At 42.0% G+C, this 14,604-nt stretch overlaps 1 protein-coding gene across 3 annotated transcripts in view; it reads left to right on the top strand.

Moving 5' to 3' along the window:
* Positions 1-14,604, top strand: part of LOC128639791 (protein transport protein Sec31B) — a 146,507-nt gene that overhangs the window by 30,351 nt on the left and 101,552 nt on the right. For all 3 annotated transcript variants that reach the window (XM_053691947.1, XM_053691945.1, XM_053691946.1), the window contains exons 6-9: positions 536-676; positions 886-1,028; positions 1,445-1,544; positions 13,867-14,028. In XM_053691947.1, the coding sequence (XP_053547922.1) occupies positions 536-676; positions 886-1,028; positions 1,445-1,544; positions 13,867-14,028 (546 nt within the window). The remainder of the gene's footprint in view (positions 1-535; positions 677-885; positions 1,029-1,444; positions 1,545-13,866; positions 14,029-14,604) is intronic.

The raw sequence follows: 14,604 nt of genomic DNA, 5'->3' as shown, positions 1-14,604 counted from the left end.
GACTACAACAGTGCAACTCTCGGCAGGACCCTCTACCCATTTGATCCCTGTAATTGTTTTTCTATACCACCTATGTTCATAGCACTGTGGAACCTGTTGGCGCTCTACAAATACCTGATATAATAAATTCCTCCACCCCCCTTCATTCCCTCTTTTGGCTGGGCTGTGATGTATAGAGCAGTCCCACTCACTCTCTACATAGGCTTTCTAAGGACTTTAATATTATCAAGTGATACATGCGTTGATTGGATGTTCACTGGAATTGTCATTAAAAGAGTTCACCCCAGTGGGCCGGTATAACATTGTAATAGAAGCATTACTATATTTATTTAACCCTTTCACAGATGGTTTAAAAACAAAAAAGGTATGCTTTATTAATGGCAGTGATGAAATATATGGCTTTTGATCAGTTAAGGTTTACCATCACTTTAATGTCCATTTAAACTAGCACCTTACATTGCTTTGTGCAGGCCTGTTGTCATAACTTTGTACAACTGCTAGTGCTACTATAGTAATCTTTCACATATTCCTACAGCCGATAGAAGATATCTGCGCCATTGCCTGGAACCGACAGGTGCAGCACATTTTGTCCTCTGCTCATCCCAGCGGTAAAGCTGTGGTATGGGATCTCCGCAAAAATGAACCCGTCATTAAAATCAGTGACCACAGCAACAGGGTGAGGACAGATTTTCAGTACAGTGGTACAAATAACTGCCTGGCTGCCACAGAAGGTTGTAGTACAATGTGTAACATTTTCTAGTATAGTATTGTGATTGTGTAGTAGGAATATGTAGTATTGTATCACAGCCCTTTCTGGAAGCCAGAGTGTTAATGAATCATGTGTTATCAGTGCAGCAGTCCATAAATTCCCTTTTTCCTTATTAGATGCACTGCTCAGGAATGATGTGGCACCAGGAGATTCCCACGCAGCTTGTGCTGTCCTCCGAAGATGATCGCTTGCCTGTCATCCAAGTCTGGGATCTACGTTTTGCCAGCTCCCCTTTGAAAATGCTGGAAAATCACACAAGGTAGAGGTGAACGTAACTTGCTACTCGCACAGTCATGGGTATTACGTCTTGCTCCTCTCGCAACAGCCAAACGTTTAAACTTTAACAATCACCTCTTCTCTACAAATTACTCATCCTGTGTATTTGTTAGTTTATGTACTCCAGCCCTCTTAGGGGGAAACTCTTTATTTGTATATATTGGTTACCCGTGATCTACAGCATTTATATTTTCTTAATTTTTTTTCTAATAGATAATATTGCTCGTAGGGGAACAAAGGGGAGGATGCTCAACATATTAAAGAGATATTCACCAAACGTTATGTAGCTCATAGCTGACATTGCTGACCTAATGCAGAGGTCTGTTGGCTCTTAAGGGACAAAGCTTTGCTTGTTAATTTGTTATTAACAATTCTGTTGTTCTTTGTGTTTTACCTAAGAGGGATTCTGTCCATATCATGGAGCAAAGATGACCCAGAATTGCTTCTTAGCAGCGCCAAAGACAACCGGATCCTTTGCTGGAACCCAAGCACCAGTGAGGTCATTACACATTCTAGTTTTGTTATTTTTAGCAAACAGACTTGTGTCATCTGCTCTCTCGCATATTACTAGAATAGAGCAGACTTACTCTTGCTATACCTCACGTACTATACACTCCTGTCTTGCTCTAACTGGAAATTGCTCATATCCCTTAATTAAAAGCACAGTAGACAAGTTACCTATTCTGTTGTGTCTAGATATCATATGGGACACACAGGGTAATGAGGCATCACACATACATTTTTATGGAACACCGGGATGTTTTGTTATAGGAATGCACAGAGATCTTGAATGCATTTAAGGAAAGTAAAGGTTGCCAAGTGAATAACACTGTAACCTATGTGCTCCATTAGTTCCTACTTAACATATACTTTCTGAAAACGGCAGGCATTAAAAAAGCATTTAAACCACTGGCTGCCGGCAGGTCTCACAGGATGCTACATTTCTGTTCGGCAGCCAGCAGGTTAAGAACGTGCACATTATGGGGTTCATTGCAATCCCATAGAAAAGTTATTTCAAAATGTACTATTAAAGTCTATTTCTTCTGTTAAGTGTGATCAGTCCACGGGTCATCATTACTTCTGGGATATTACTCCTCCCCAACAGGAAGTGCAAGAGGATTCACCCAGCAGAGCTGCATATAGCTCCTCCCCTCTACGTCACTCCCAGTCATTCTCTTGCACCCAACGACTAGATAGGATGTGTGAGAGGACTATGGTGATTATACTTAGTTTTATATCTTCAATCAAAAGTTTGTTATTTTAAAATAGCACCGGAGTGTGTTATTACCTCTCTGGCAGAGTTTGAAGAAGAATCTACCAGAGTTTTGCTATGATTTTAGCCGGAGTAGTTAAGATCATATTGCTGTTCTCGGCCATCTGAGGAGTGAGGTAAACTTCAGATCAGGGGACAGCGGGCAGATGAATCTGCATAGAGGTATGTAGCAGTTTTTATTTTCTGACAATGGAATTGATGAGAAAATCCTGCCATACCGATATAATGTCATGTATGTATACTTTACACTTCAGTATTCTGGGGAATGGTACTTCACTAGAATTACACTGTAAGAAATACATAAAGCTGTTTAATAACTAGAGATTATGTTTAACGTTTTTGCTGGAATGTAAAATCGTTTTCATTTGCTGAGGTACTGTGTGAATAAATGTTTGGGCACTATTTTTCCACTTGGCAGTTGCTTAATCTGTTTTTCTGACAGTTTCTGTTCTCCCTCACTGCTGTGTGTGAGGGGGAGGGGCCGTTTTTTGGCGCTTTTACTATGCATCAAATATTTCAGTCAGCAACTCATTGTATTCCCTGCATGATCCGGTTCATCTCTACAGAGCTCAGGGGTCTTCAAAACTTATTTTGAGGGAGGTAATTTCTCTCAGCAGAGCTGTGAGAATTATAGTTTGACTGAGATAAAAAACGTTTATTCTGTAATTTGTTTCCTGCTTTCAGAATTTGTTATCTTTGCTAATGGGATTAAACCTTTGCTAAAGTTGTGTTGTTTACAAGGATTGAGGCTATAACTGTTTCAATTTATTAATTTTCAACTGTCATAGATCTTCTGTGCTTCTTAAAGGCACAGTACGTTTTAATATTATTCTAATTGAATTGTATTTCCAAGTTGCAAGTTTATTTGCTAGTGTGTTAAACATGTCTGATTCAGAGGATGATACCTGTGTCATTTGTTGCAATGCCAAAGTGGAGCCCAATAGAAATTTATGTACTAACTGTATTGATGCTACTTTAAATAAAAGTCAATCTGTACAAATTGAACAAATTTCACCAAACAACGAGGGGAGAGTTATGCCGACTAACTCGCCTCACGTGTCAGTACCTACATCTCCCGCTCAGAGGGAGGTGCGTGATATTGTAGCGCCGAGTACATCTGGGCGGCCATTACAAATCACATTACAGGATATGGCTACTGTTATGACTGAGGTTTTGGCTAAATTACCAGAACTAAGAGGTAAGCGTGATCACTCTGGGGTGAGAACAGAGTGCGCTGATAATATTAGGGCCATGTCAGACACTGCGTCACAGGTGGCAGAACATGAGGACGGAGAACTTCATTCTGTGGGTGACGGTTCTGATCCAAACAGACTGGATTCAGATATTTCAAATTTTAAATTTAAACTGGAAAACCTCCGTGTATTACTAGGGGAGGTGTTAGCGGCTCTGAATGATTGTAACACAGTTACAATACCAGAGAAAATGTGTAGGTTGGATAAATATTTTGCGGTACCGACGAGTACTGAGGTTTTTCCTATACCTAAGAGACTTACTGAAATTGTTACTAAGGAGTGGGATAGACCCGGTGTGCCGTTCTCACCCCCTCCGATATTTAGAAAAATGTTTCCAATAGACGCCACCACAAGGGACTTATGGCAAACGGTCCCTAAGGTGGAGGGAGCAGTTTCTACCTTAGCTAAGCGTACCACTATCCCGGTGGAGGATAGCTGTGCTTTTTCAGATCCAATGGATAAAAAATTAGAGGGTTACCTTAAGAAAATGTTTGTTCAACAAGGTTTTATATTGCAACCCCTTGCATGCATTGCGCCGATCACGGCTGCAGCGGCATTCTGGATTGAGTCTCTGGAAGAGAACATTGGTTCAGCTACTCTGGACGACATTACGGACAGGCTTAGAGTCCTTAAACTAGCTAATTCATTCATTTCGGAGGCCGTAGTACATCTTACTAAACTTACGGCGAAGAATTCAGGATTCGCCATTCAGGCACGCAGGGCGCTGTGGCTAAAATCCTGGTCAGCTGATGTTACTTCTAAGTCTAAATTGCTTAATATACCTTTCAAAGGGCAGACCTTATTCGGGCCCGGGTTGAAAGAGATTATCGCTGACATTACAGGAGGTAAAGGCCATGCCCTGCCTCAGGACAAAGCCAAAGCCAAGACTAGACAGTCTAATTTTCGTTCCTTTCGTAATTTCAAAGCAGGAGCAGCATCAACTTCCTCTGCACCAAAACAGGAAGGAGCTGTTGCTCGCTACAGACAAGGCTGGAAACCTAACCAGTCCTGGAACAAGGGCAAGCAGACTAGGAAACCTGCTGCTGCCCCTAAAACAGCATGAATTGAGGGCCCCCGATCCGGGATCGGATCTAGTGGGGGGCAGACTTTCTCTCTTCGCCCAGGCTTGGGCAAGAGATGTTCAGGATCCCTGGGCGCTAGAGATAATATCTCAGGGATACCTTCTGGACTTCAAATACTCTCCTCCAAGAGAGAGATTTCATCTGTCAAGATTGTCAACAATCCAGACAAAGAAAGAGGCGTTTCTACGCTGCGTACAAGAGCTCTTGTTAATGGGAGTAATCCATCCAGTTCCACGATCGGAACAGGGACAGGGGTTTTACTCAAATCTGTTTGTGGTTCCCAAAAAAGAGGGAACTTTCAGACCAATCCTGGACTTAAAGATCCTAAACAAATTCCTAAGAGTTCCATCGTTCAAGATGGAGACTATTCGGACAATTTTACCTATGATCCAAGAGGGTCAATACATGACCACTGTAGATTTAAAAGATGCTTACCTTCACATACCGATTCACAAAGATCATTATCGGTACCTAAGGTTTGCCTTCCTAGACAGGCATTACCAGTTTGTGGCTCTTCCATTCGGATTGGCTACAGCTCCAAGAATCTTCACAAAGGTTCTGGGTGCTCTTCTGGCGGTACTAAGACCGCGGGGAATCTCGGTAGCTCCATACCTAGACGACATTCTGATACAAGCTTCAAGCTTTCAAACTGCCAAGTCTCATACAGAGTTAGTGCTGGCATTTCTAAGGTCACATGGATGGAAGGTGAACGAAAAGAAAAGTTCACTCGTTCCACTCACAAGAGTTCCCTTCCTGGGGACTCTTATAGATTCTGTAGAAATGAAGATTTACCTGACAGAGGACAGGCTAACAAGACTTCAAAGTGCTTGCCGCACCCTTCATTCCATTCAACACCCGTCAGTGGCTCAATGCATGGAGGTAATCGGCTTAATGGTAGCGGCAATGGACATAGTACCCTTTGCACGCTTACACCTCAGACCACTGCAACTGTGCATGCTAAGTCAGTGGAATGGGGATTACTCAGACTTATCCCCTTCTCTGAATCTGGATCAAGAGACCAGAAATTCTCTTCTATGGTGGCTTTCTCGGCCACATCTGTCCAGGGGGATGCCATTCAGCAGACCAGACTGGACAATTGTAACAACAGACGCCAGCCTTCTAGGTTGGGGTGCCGTCTGGAATTCTCTGAAGGCTCAGGGACAATGGAGTCAGGAGGAGAGTCTCCTGCCAATAAACATTCTGGAATTGAGAGCAGTTCTCAATGCCCTCCTGGCTTGGCCCCAGTTGACAACTCGGGGGTTCATCAGGTTTCAGTCGGACAACATCACGACTGTAGCTTACATCAACCATCAGGGAGGGACAAGAAGCTCCCTAGCTATGATGGAAGTATCAAAGATAATTTGCTGGGCAGAGTCTCACTCTTGCCACCTGTCAGCAATCCACATCTCGGGAGTGGAGAACTGGGAGGCGGATTTCTTAAGTCGTCAGACTTTTCATCCGGGGGAGTGGGAACTTCATCCGGAGGTCTTTGCCCAAATACTTCGACGTTGGGGCAAACCAGAGATAGATCTCATGGCGTCTCGACAGAACGCCAAGCTTCCTCGTTACGGGTCCAGATCCAGGGATCCAGGAGCAGTCCTGATAGATGCTCTGACAGCACCTTGGGACTTCAGGATGGCTTACGTGTTTCCACCCTTCCCGTTGCTTCCTCGATTGATTGCCAGAATCAAACAAGAGAGAGCATCAGTGATTCTAATAGCACCTGCGTGGCCACGCAGGACTTGGTATGCAGACCTGGTGGACATGTCATCCTGTCCACCTTGGTCTCTACCTCTGAAACAGGACCTTCTGATACAGGGTCCCTTCAAACATCAAAATCTAACTTCTCTGAAGCTGACTGCTTGGAAATTGAACGCTTGATTTTATCAAGACGTGGATTTTCTGAGTCAGTTATTGATACCTTAATACAGGCTAGGAAACCTGTTACCAGAAAGATTTACCATAAGATATGGCGTAAATACCTATATTGGTGTGAATCCAAAGGTTACTCTTGGAGTAAGGTTAGGATTCCTAGGATATTGTCTTTTCTACAAGAAGGTTTAGAAAAGGGTTTATCTGCTAGTTCATTAAAGGGACAGATCTCAGCTCTGTCCATTCTGTTAAACAAACGTCTGTCAGAAGTTCCTGACGTCCAGGCTTTTTGTCAGGCTTTGGCCAGAATTAAGCCTGTGTTTAAAACTGTTGCTCCACCATGGAGTTTAAACCTTGGTCTTAATGTTTTACAGGGCGTTCCGTTTGAACCCCTTCATTCCATTGATATAAAGTTGTTATCTTGGAAAGTTCTATTTTTAATGGCTATTTCCTCGGCTCGAAGAGTCTCTGAATTATCAGCCTTACATTGTGATTCTCCTTATTTGATTTTTCATTCGGATAAGGTAGTCCTGCGTACTAAACCTGGGTTCTTACCTAAGGTAGTTACTAACAGGAATATCAATCAAGAGAAGGAACGTCTACTGCACAACCTGGATGTAGTCCGTGCTCTAAAATTTTACTTACAGGCAACTAAGGAATTTCGACAAACGTCTTCTCTGTTTGTCATTTACTCTGGGCAGAGGAGAGGTCAAAAAGCTTCCGCTACCTCTCTTTCTTTTTGGCTTCGTAGCATAATTCGTTTAGCTTATGAGACTGCTGGACAGCAGCCTCCTGAAAGGATTACAGCTCATTCTACTAGAGCTGTGGCTTCCACTTGGGCCTTCAAGAATGAGGCCTCTGTTGAACAGATTTGCAAGGCTGCAACTTGGTCTTCGCTTCATACTTTTTCCAAATTTTACAAATTTGACACTTTTGCTTCATCGGAGGCTATTTTTGGGAGAAAGGTTCTTCAGGCAGTGGTTCCTTCTGTATAAAGAGCCTGCCTATCCCTCCCGTCATCCGTGTACTTTTGCTTTGGTATTGGTATCCCAGAAGTAATGATGACCCGTGGACTGATCACACTTAACAGAAGAAAACATAATTTATGCTTACCTGATAAATTCCTTTCTTCTGTAGTGTGATCAGTCCACGGCCCGCCCTGTTTTTAAGGCAGGTAAATATTTTTTAATTTATACTCCAGTCACCACTTCACCCTTGGCTTTTCCTTTCTCGTTGGTCCTTGGTCGAATGACTGGGAGTGACGTAGAGGGGAGGAGCTATATGCAGCTCTGCTGGGTGAATCCTCTTGCACTTCCTGTTGGGGAGGAGTAATATCCCAGAAGTAATGATGACCCGTGGACTGATCACACTACAGAAGAAAGGAATTTATCAGGTAAGCATAAATTATGTTTTCTCTTGTTAAGTGTATCCAGTCCACGGATCATCCATTACTTATGGGATATATTCTCCTTCCCAACAGGAAGTTGCAAGAGTCCACCCACAGCAAAGCTGCTATATAGCTCCTCCGCTAATTGCCATTACCAGTCATTCTCTTGCAAGTCTCAACATAGATAGGAGGTCGTGAGAGTCTGTGGTTTTTTATACTTATTTTATTTCTTCAATCAAAAGTTTGTTATTTTTAAATGGCACCGGAGTGTGCTGTTTATCTCAGGCAGTATTTGGAAGAAGAATCTGCCTGCGTTTTTTCTATGATCTTAGCAGACGTAACTAAGATCCAGTTGCTGTTCTCACACATTCTGAGGAGTAAGGTACTTCAGAGGGGGAATGGCGTGCAGGTTTTCCTGCAAATAAGGTATGTGCAGTAAAATATTTTTCTAAGGAATGGAATTGACTAAGAAAATACTGCTGATACCGAAGTAATGTAAGTACAGCCTTTAAATGCAGTGAAAGCGACTGGTACCAGGCTGATTGATAGAGATATATGCTAAGGTATGTGCAGTAATATATTTTTCTAAGGAATTGAATTGACTAAGAAAATACTGCTGATACCGAAGTAATGTAAGTAAAGCCTTAAATGCAGTGATAGCGACTGGATCAGGCTTATTAATAGACATACATACTCTTATAAGAATGTGTTTTAAAACGTTTGATGGCATGTTTAATCGTTTTTTAACATATGTTTGGTGATAAAACTTATTGGGGCCTAATTTTTCCACATGGCTGGCTTAAATTTTGCATAGAAACAGTTATAGGGAAGGTAATCCACAGCTCAGCTGTGGCAGTTTTGTTGTGTCTGTTTAAAAAAAATGTCGTTTTTTTTTTTTTTTTATCTGTTTTTTGCATTAAGGGGTTAATCATCCATTTGCAAGTGGGTGCAATGCTCTGTTAACTTATTACATGTACTGTAAAAATTTCGTTTGATTTACTGCCTTTTTTCACTGTTTTTCAAATTTTGACAAAATTTGTTTCTCTTAAAGGCACAGTAACGTTTGTTATATTTGCTTGTTAACTTGATTTAAAGTGTTTTCCAAGCTTACTAGTCTCTTTATTAGTTCTAACATGTCTAACATAGAGGAGGCTCTGTGTTTATTATGTTTAAAGCCATGGTGGAACCCCATTTTAGAATGTGTACCAGATGTACTGATTTCATGTTAAACAATAAAGATCATTTTTTGTATTTAAAAACATTATCACCAGAGGATTCTGTCGAGGGGGAAGTTATGCCGACTAACTCTCCCCACGTGTCAGACCCTTTGACTCCCGCTTTAGGGACTCACGCTCAAATGGCGCCAAGTACATCAAGGGCACCCATAGCGTTTATTTTACCAGAGGATTCTGTCGAGGGGGAAGTTATGCCGACTAACTCTCCCCACGTGTCAGACCCTTTGACTCCCGCTCCAGGGACTCACGCTCAAATGGCGCCAAGTATATCAATGGCGCCCATAGCGTTTATTTTACAAGACATGGCAAAGGTTGTGTATTATACACTGGCAGCAGTATTAGTCAGACTACCTGAAATTAAAGGAAAGCAAAACAGCTCTGGGGGTAGATACAGAGCATACAGACGCTTTAAGAACCATGTCTGATACTACCTCACAATATGCTTAGTCTGTGGGTGATATTTGTGACTCAGGGAAGATGATTTAACCTGATTCTGATATTTCTACATTTAAAATTTATGCTTGAGAACCTCCACTTGTTGCTCAGGGAGGCTTTAGCTGCTCTGAATGAATGTGTACAATCGCAGTGCCAGAGAAATTGTGTAGACTGGATAAATAATATGCAGTGCCGGTGTGTACTTATGTTTTTCCAATACCTAAAGAGGTTTACTAAAATTTTTCATAAGGAATGGGATAGACCAGGTGTGCCGTTCTCTTCCCCTCCTATTTTTTAGAAGAATGTTTTCTAATAGTTGCCACCACACGGGACTTATGGCAGACAGTTCCTAAGGTGGAGAGAAGAGTTTCTACTCTAGCTAAGCGTACCACTACCTCTGGCGAGGACTGTTGTGCTTTTTTAGATCCAATGGATAAAAAATGTTTATTCAACAAGGTTTTATCCTGCAGCCCCTTGCACGCATTGCTCCTGTCACTGCTGCTGCGGCGTTCTGGTTTGAGTCTCTTGATGAGGCTTTACAGGCTCCATTGGATGAATATATTTGACAAGCTTAGAGCACTTAAGCTAGCCAATTCCTTTGTTTTCTGATGCCTTTGTTCCTTTGACTAGACTAACGGCTAAGAATTCTCTTTTTTACTATACTGGCGCGCAGAGCGCTATGGCTTATATCATGGTCAGCTGTCGTGACTTTAATAAATAAGCTACTTAACTTCCCTTCAAGGGGCAGACCCTATTCAGGCCTAGTTTGAAGGAGATTATTACTTATATCACTGGAGGAAAAGATCATGCCCTTCCTCAGGACAGGTCCAAATCAAGGGACAAAAAAGGCCTAATTTTCGTGCCTTTCGAAAATTCAAGGCAGGTGTGGCATCAACTTCCTCTAAGGCAAAATAAGAGGGAACTTTTGCTCAGTCCAAGGCGGTCTGGAGACAACCGGACCTGGAACAAAGATAAGCAGGTCAAGGAGCCTGCTGCTGCCTCTAAAACAGCGTGAGGAACGGACCCCTATCTGGTAACGGATCCTATAGGGGGCAGACTTCATTCTTCGCCCAGGCGTGGGCAAGAGATGCCCAGGATCCCTGGGCATTGGAAATTATACCCCAGAGATATCTTCTGGATTTCAAAGCTTTCCCCCCCAAAAAAGGGGAGTTTTTGCCTTTCACATTTATCTGCAAACCAGATAAAGAAAGAGACATTCTTGCATTGTGTACGTGACCCATTCAGTTCCAATAGAGGAACAGGGACACAGTTTTCCTCAAATCGGTTTGTGGTTCCCAAGGAAAGGAAACCTTCAGACCTATTTTGGATCTAAAAGATCTTAAACAAATTCTTTAGAATTCTATCATTTAAGATGGAAACTATTCGTACCATCTTAACTATGATCCAGGAGAGTCAATAGAGGACTACAATGGATTTGAAGGATGCTTATCCTCACATTACGATGCATAAAGATCACCATCGGTTTTTCAGGTTTGCCTTTCTAGACAGGCATTACCAGTTTGTAGCTCTTTCCTTTGGGTTAACTACAGCCCCTAGAATCTTTATGGAGGTTCTGGGGTCACTTTGGCGGTCCTTAGGCCGCGGGGCATAGAAGTGGCCCCTTATTTAGACGACATCCTGATACAGGCGTCAAACATCCAAGTTGCCAAGTCTCATACGGACGTAGTACTGGCATTTCTGAGATCGCATGGGTGGAAAGTGAACAAGGAAAGAGTTCTCTATCCCCAATATCAAGGGTTTCCCTCCTAGGGATTCTGATAGATTTTGTAGAAATTAAAATTTACCTGACGGAGTGCAGGTTGTCAAAGTTTCTAAATTTCTGCCGTGTTCTTCATTCCATCCGCGCCCTTTGGTGGCTCAGTACATGAATGTAATCGGCTTAATGGTAGCGGCAAGGGACATAGTACCGTTTGCACGCCTACATTTCAGACCACTGCAACTATGCATGCTCAGCCAGAGGAACGGGGATTACACAGATTTGTTCTCCTGTTAAATCCGGACCAAGAAACCAGAGATTCTCTTCTCTGGTGACTATCTCGGGTCCATCTGTCCAAGGGTATGACCTTCCGCAGGTCAGATGGGACAATTGTTACAACAGATGCCAGCCTTTTAGGTTGGAATACAGTCTGGAACTCCCTGAAGGCTCAGGGATAGTGGACTCAGGAGGAGACCCTCCTTCTAATGAATATTCTGGAACTGGGAGCGATATTCCATGCTCTTCAGACTTGGCCTCAGTTAGCAACTCTGAGGTACATCATATTTCAGTCGGACAATATCACGACTGTGGCTTACATCAACCATCAAGGGGGAACAGAAGTTCCCTAGCAATGTTAGAAGTCTTAAAATAATTCACTGGACAGAGACTCACTCTTGTCTAAAAGCTATCCCTATCCCAGGTGTTGAGAACTGGGAGGCAGATTTTCTAAGTCGTCAGACTTTTCATCCGGGGGAGTGGGAATTCCCTCCGGAGGGGTTTGCACAAGATCAAGCATCAGAGTGCTTTGGTGCATTTGACAGCGCCTGCGTGGCCACGCAGGACCTGGTATGCAGATCTGGTGGACATGTCATCCTTTCCACCACGGTCTCTGCTTCTGAGACAGGACCCTCTACCTCAGGGTCTTTTCAACCATCTAAATATAACTAATCTGAGATGGACTGCCTGGAGACAGAACGCTTGATGTTATCAAAGCATGGCCGAGTCAGTAATTGATACCTTAATACAGGCATAAAAGCCTGTCTCTAGGAAAATTTAACATAAGATATGGTGTAAATATCTTATTGTTATGAATCCAAGGGTTACTCATGGAGTAAAGTCTGGATTCCCAGGATATTCTCTTTTCTCCAAGATGATTTTGAGAAAAGGGTTGTCAGCTAGTTCTTTAAAAGGACAGATTTCTACTCTGTCTATTCTTTTGCACAAGCGTCTGGCAGGTATTCTAGACGTTCAGGCATTTGGTCAGGCTTTGGTTAGAACCAAGCCTGTGGTTAAAAATGTTGCTCCGCCATGGAGCTTAAAGCTGGTTCTTAAGGTTCTTCAAGGAGTTCCATTTGAACCTTTTCATTCCATAGATATCAAACTTCTATCTTGGAAAGTTCCTTTTTGGTAGCTATTTCCTCGGCTCATAGAGTCTCCGAGTTATCTGCGTTGCAATGTGATTCTCCTTATCTGGTTCTCCGTACGGATAAGGTAGTCCTGTGTACCAACCTGGGTTTTTACCTAAGGTGGTATCTAACAAGAATATCACTCAAGAGATTGTTGTTCCATTCTTGTATCCTAATCCTTCTTCAAAGAAGGAACGTCTATTACACAATTTGGACGTGGTTCGTGTTTTAAAGTTTTACTTACAAGCTACTACAGATTTTCATCAAACATTCACCTTGTTTGTTGTCTATTCTGGACAGAGGAGAGGTCAAAGGACTTCAGCAACCTCTGTCTTTTTGGTTAAAAAGCATAATTCATTTAGCTTATGAGACTGCTGGACAGCAGCCTCCTGAAGGGATTACAGCTCATTCTACTAGAGCTGTGGTTTTCACTTGGGCCTTTTTTAAATGTGGCTTCTGTTGAACAGATTACAAGACGGAGTCTTGGTCTGCGTTTCATACTTTTTCAAATTTAACAAATTTGATACCTTGCTTCTTCGGAGGCTATTTTTGGGAGAAAAGGTTTTTTTTCAGGCAGTGGTAACTTCCGTTTAAGTACCTGCCTTGTCCCTCCCATCATCCGTGTACTTTAGCTTTGGTATTGGTATCCCATAAGTAATGGATGATCCGTGGACTGGATACACTTAACAAGAGAAAACATAATTTATGCTTACCTGATAAATTTATTTCTCTTGTAGTGTATCCAGTCCACGGCCCGCCCTGTCACTTTAAGGCAGGTAATTTTTCCATTAAACTACAGTCACCACTGCACCCTATGGTTTTCCTTTCTCTGCATGTTTTCGGTCGAATGACTGGTATTGGCAGTTAGGGGAGGAGCTATATAGCAGCTTTGCTGTGGGTGGACTCTTGCAACTTCCTGTTGGGAAGGAGAATATATCCCATAAGTAATGGATGATCCGTGGACTGGATACACTACAAGAGAAATAAATTTATCAGGTAAGCATAAATTATATTTTTTGCAGATAAATAAAATCCATTAGACAAGCTTAGCAAATTAATAGAACCCAATATTAGACAAAACATCTTTATAGACATTATTATTTTGTGTTTATTTTATTCTCTATGTATAAAGGTGTGTAATGCATCTTTCTCCCTTACCAGGTGGTATACGAACTGCCCACAAAAAGCCAGTGGTGTTTTGATGTGCAGTGGTGCCCGCGTAACCCATCCGTGTTTTCTGCAGCCTCATTCGATGGCTGGATCAGTGTTTATTCTGTCATGGGTGGGAGTTTAGAAGCACAACAGAGAAGTCAGGCTGACAAGGTATTTTATTGTATCTCACTCCATGCAGCAAATATTATTAGATACTTGGTTCCCTGTATTTAACAGGGAATATTGCCCTTAAATAAAGACACTAAGATTATTGCTAAAACACATTAGCCCTTTCTCTAGCTCCAGATCTAATCTCAATATTTTTGAATACTGTGAAATCCTTTGTTTTTTTATTTACTTTGATCTTGACATTTTTGAGCGGTAGTGTTTTTCCTTTGCTGTTTGAATAGTATACGGTTTCCCTGTGCCTGAACCAATGAACACCTAGAGTGGCAACTTCTGGAAATCGGCTTTAGTGAAAATAGCAAAAGCTCAACAGTTGCATTCTGATATGTAAAAATAATGGAAATTAAAATGGCAATCACATCAGAATTAAGTTGACAAGATAAAAATCATCTGACTCATTACATATTGGGTTCTTTAACATTGTGTGAAGGTGTTTGTAACTATGCATTTGACTGAATTTGAGAGAAATAGTTTTATTCTCACTTGTAATCCTCATCAAACATTTCTTTCTAAACGCTGCAAAAAAAAATTCTTTATGAAATGTACTTTTGGTTAAATGCG

Source organism: Bombina bombina, chromosome 9 (genome assembly GCF_027579735.1).
Source record: "Bombina bombina isolate aBomBom1 chromosome 9, aBomBom1.pri, whole genome shotgun sequence".
Lineage (NCBI taxonomy): Eukaryota > Metazoa > Chordata > Amphibia > Anura > Bombinatoridae > Bombina > Bombina bombina.
The sequence above is the reverse complement of the archived record's forward strand: the minus strand, read 5'-3'. Positions and strand labels throughout refer to the sequence as shown.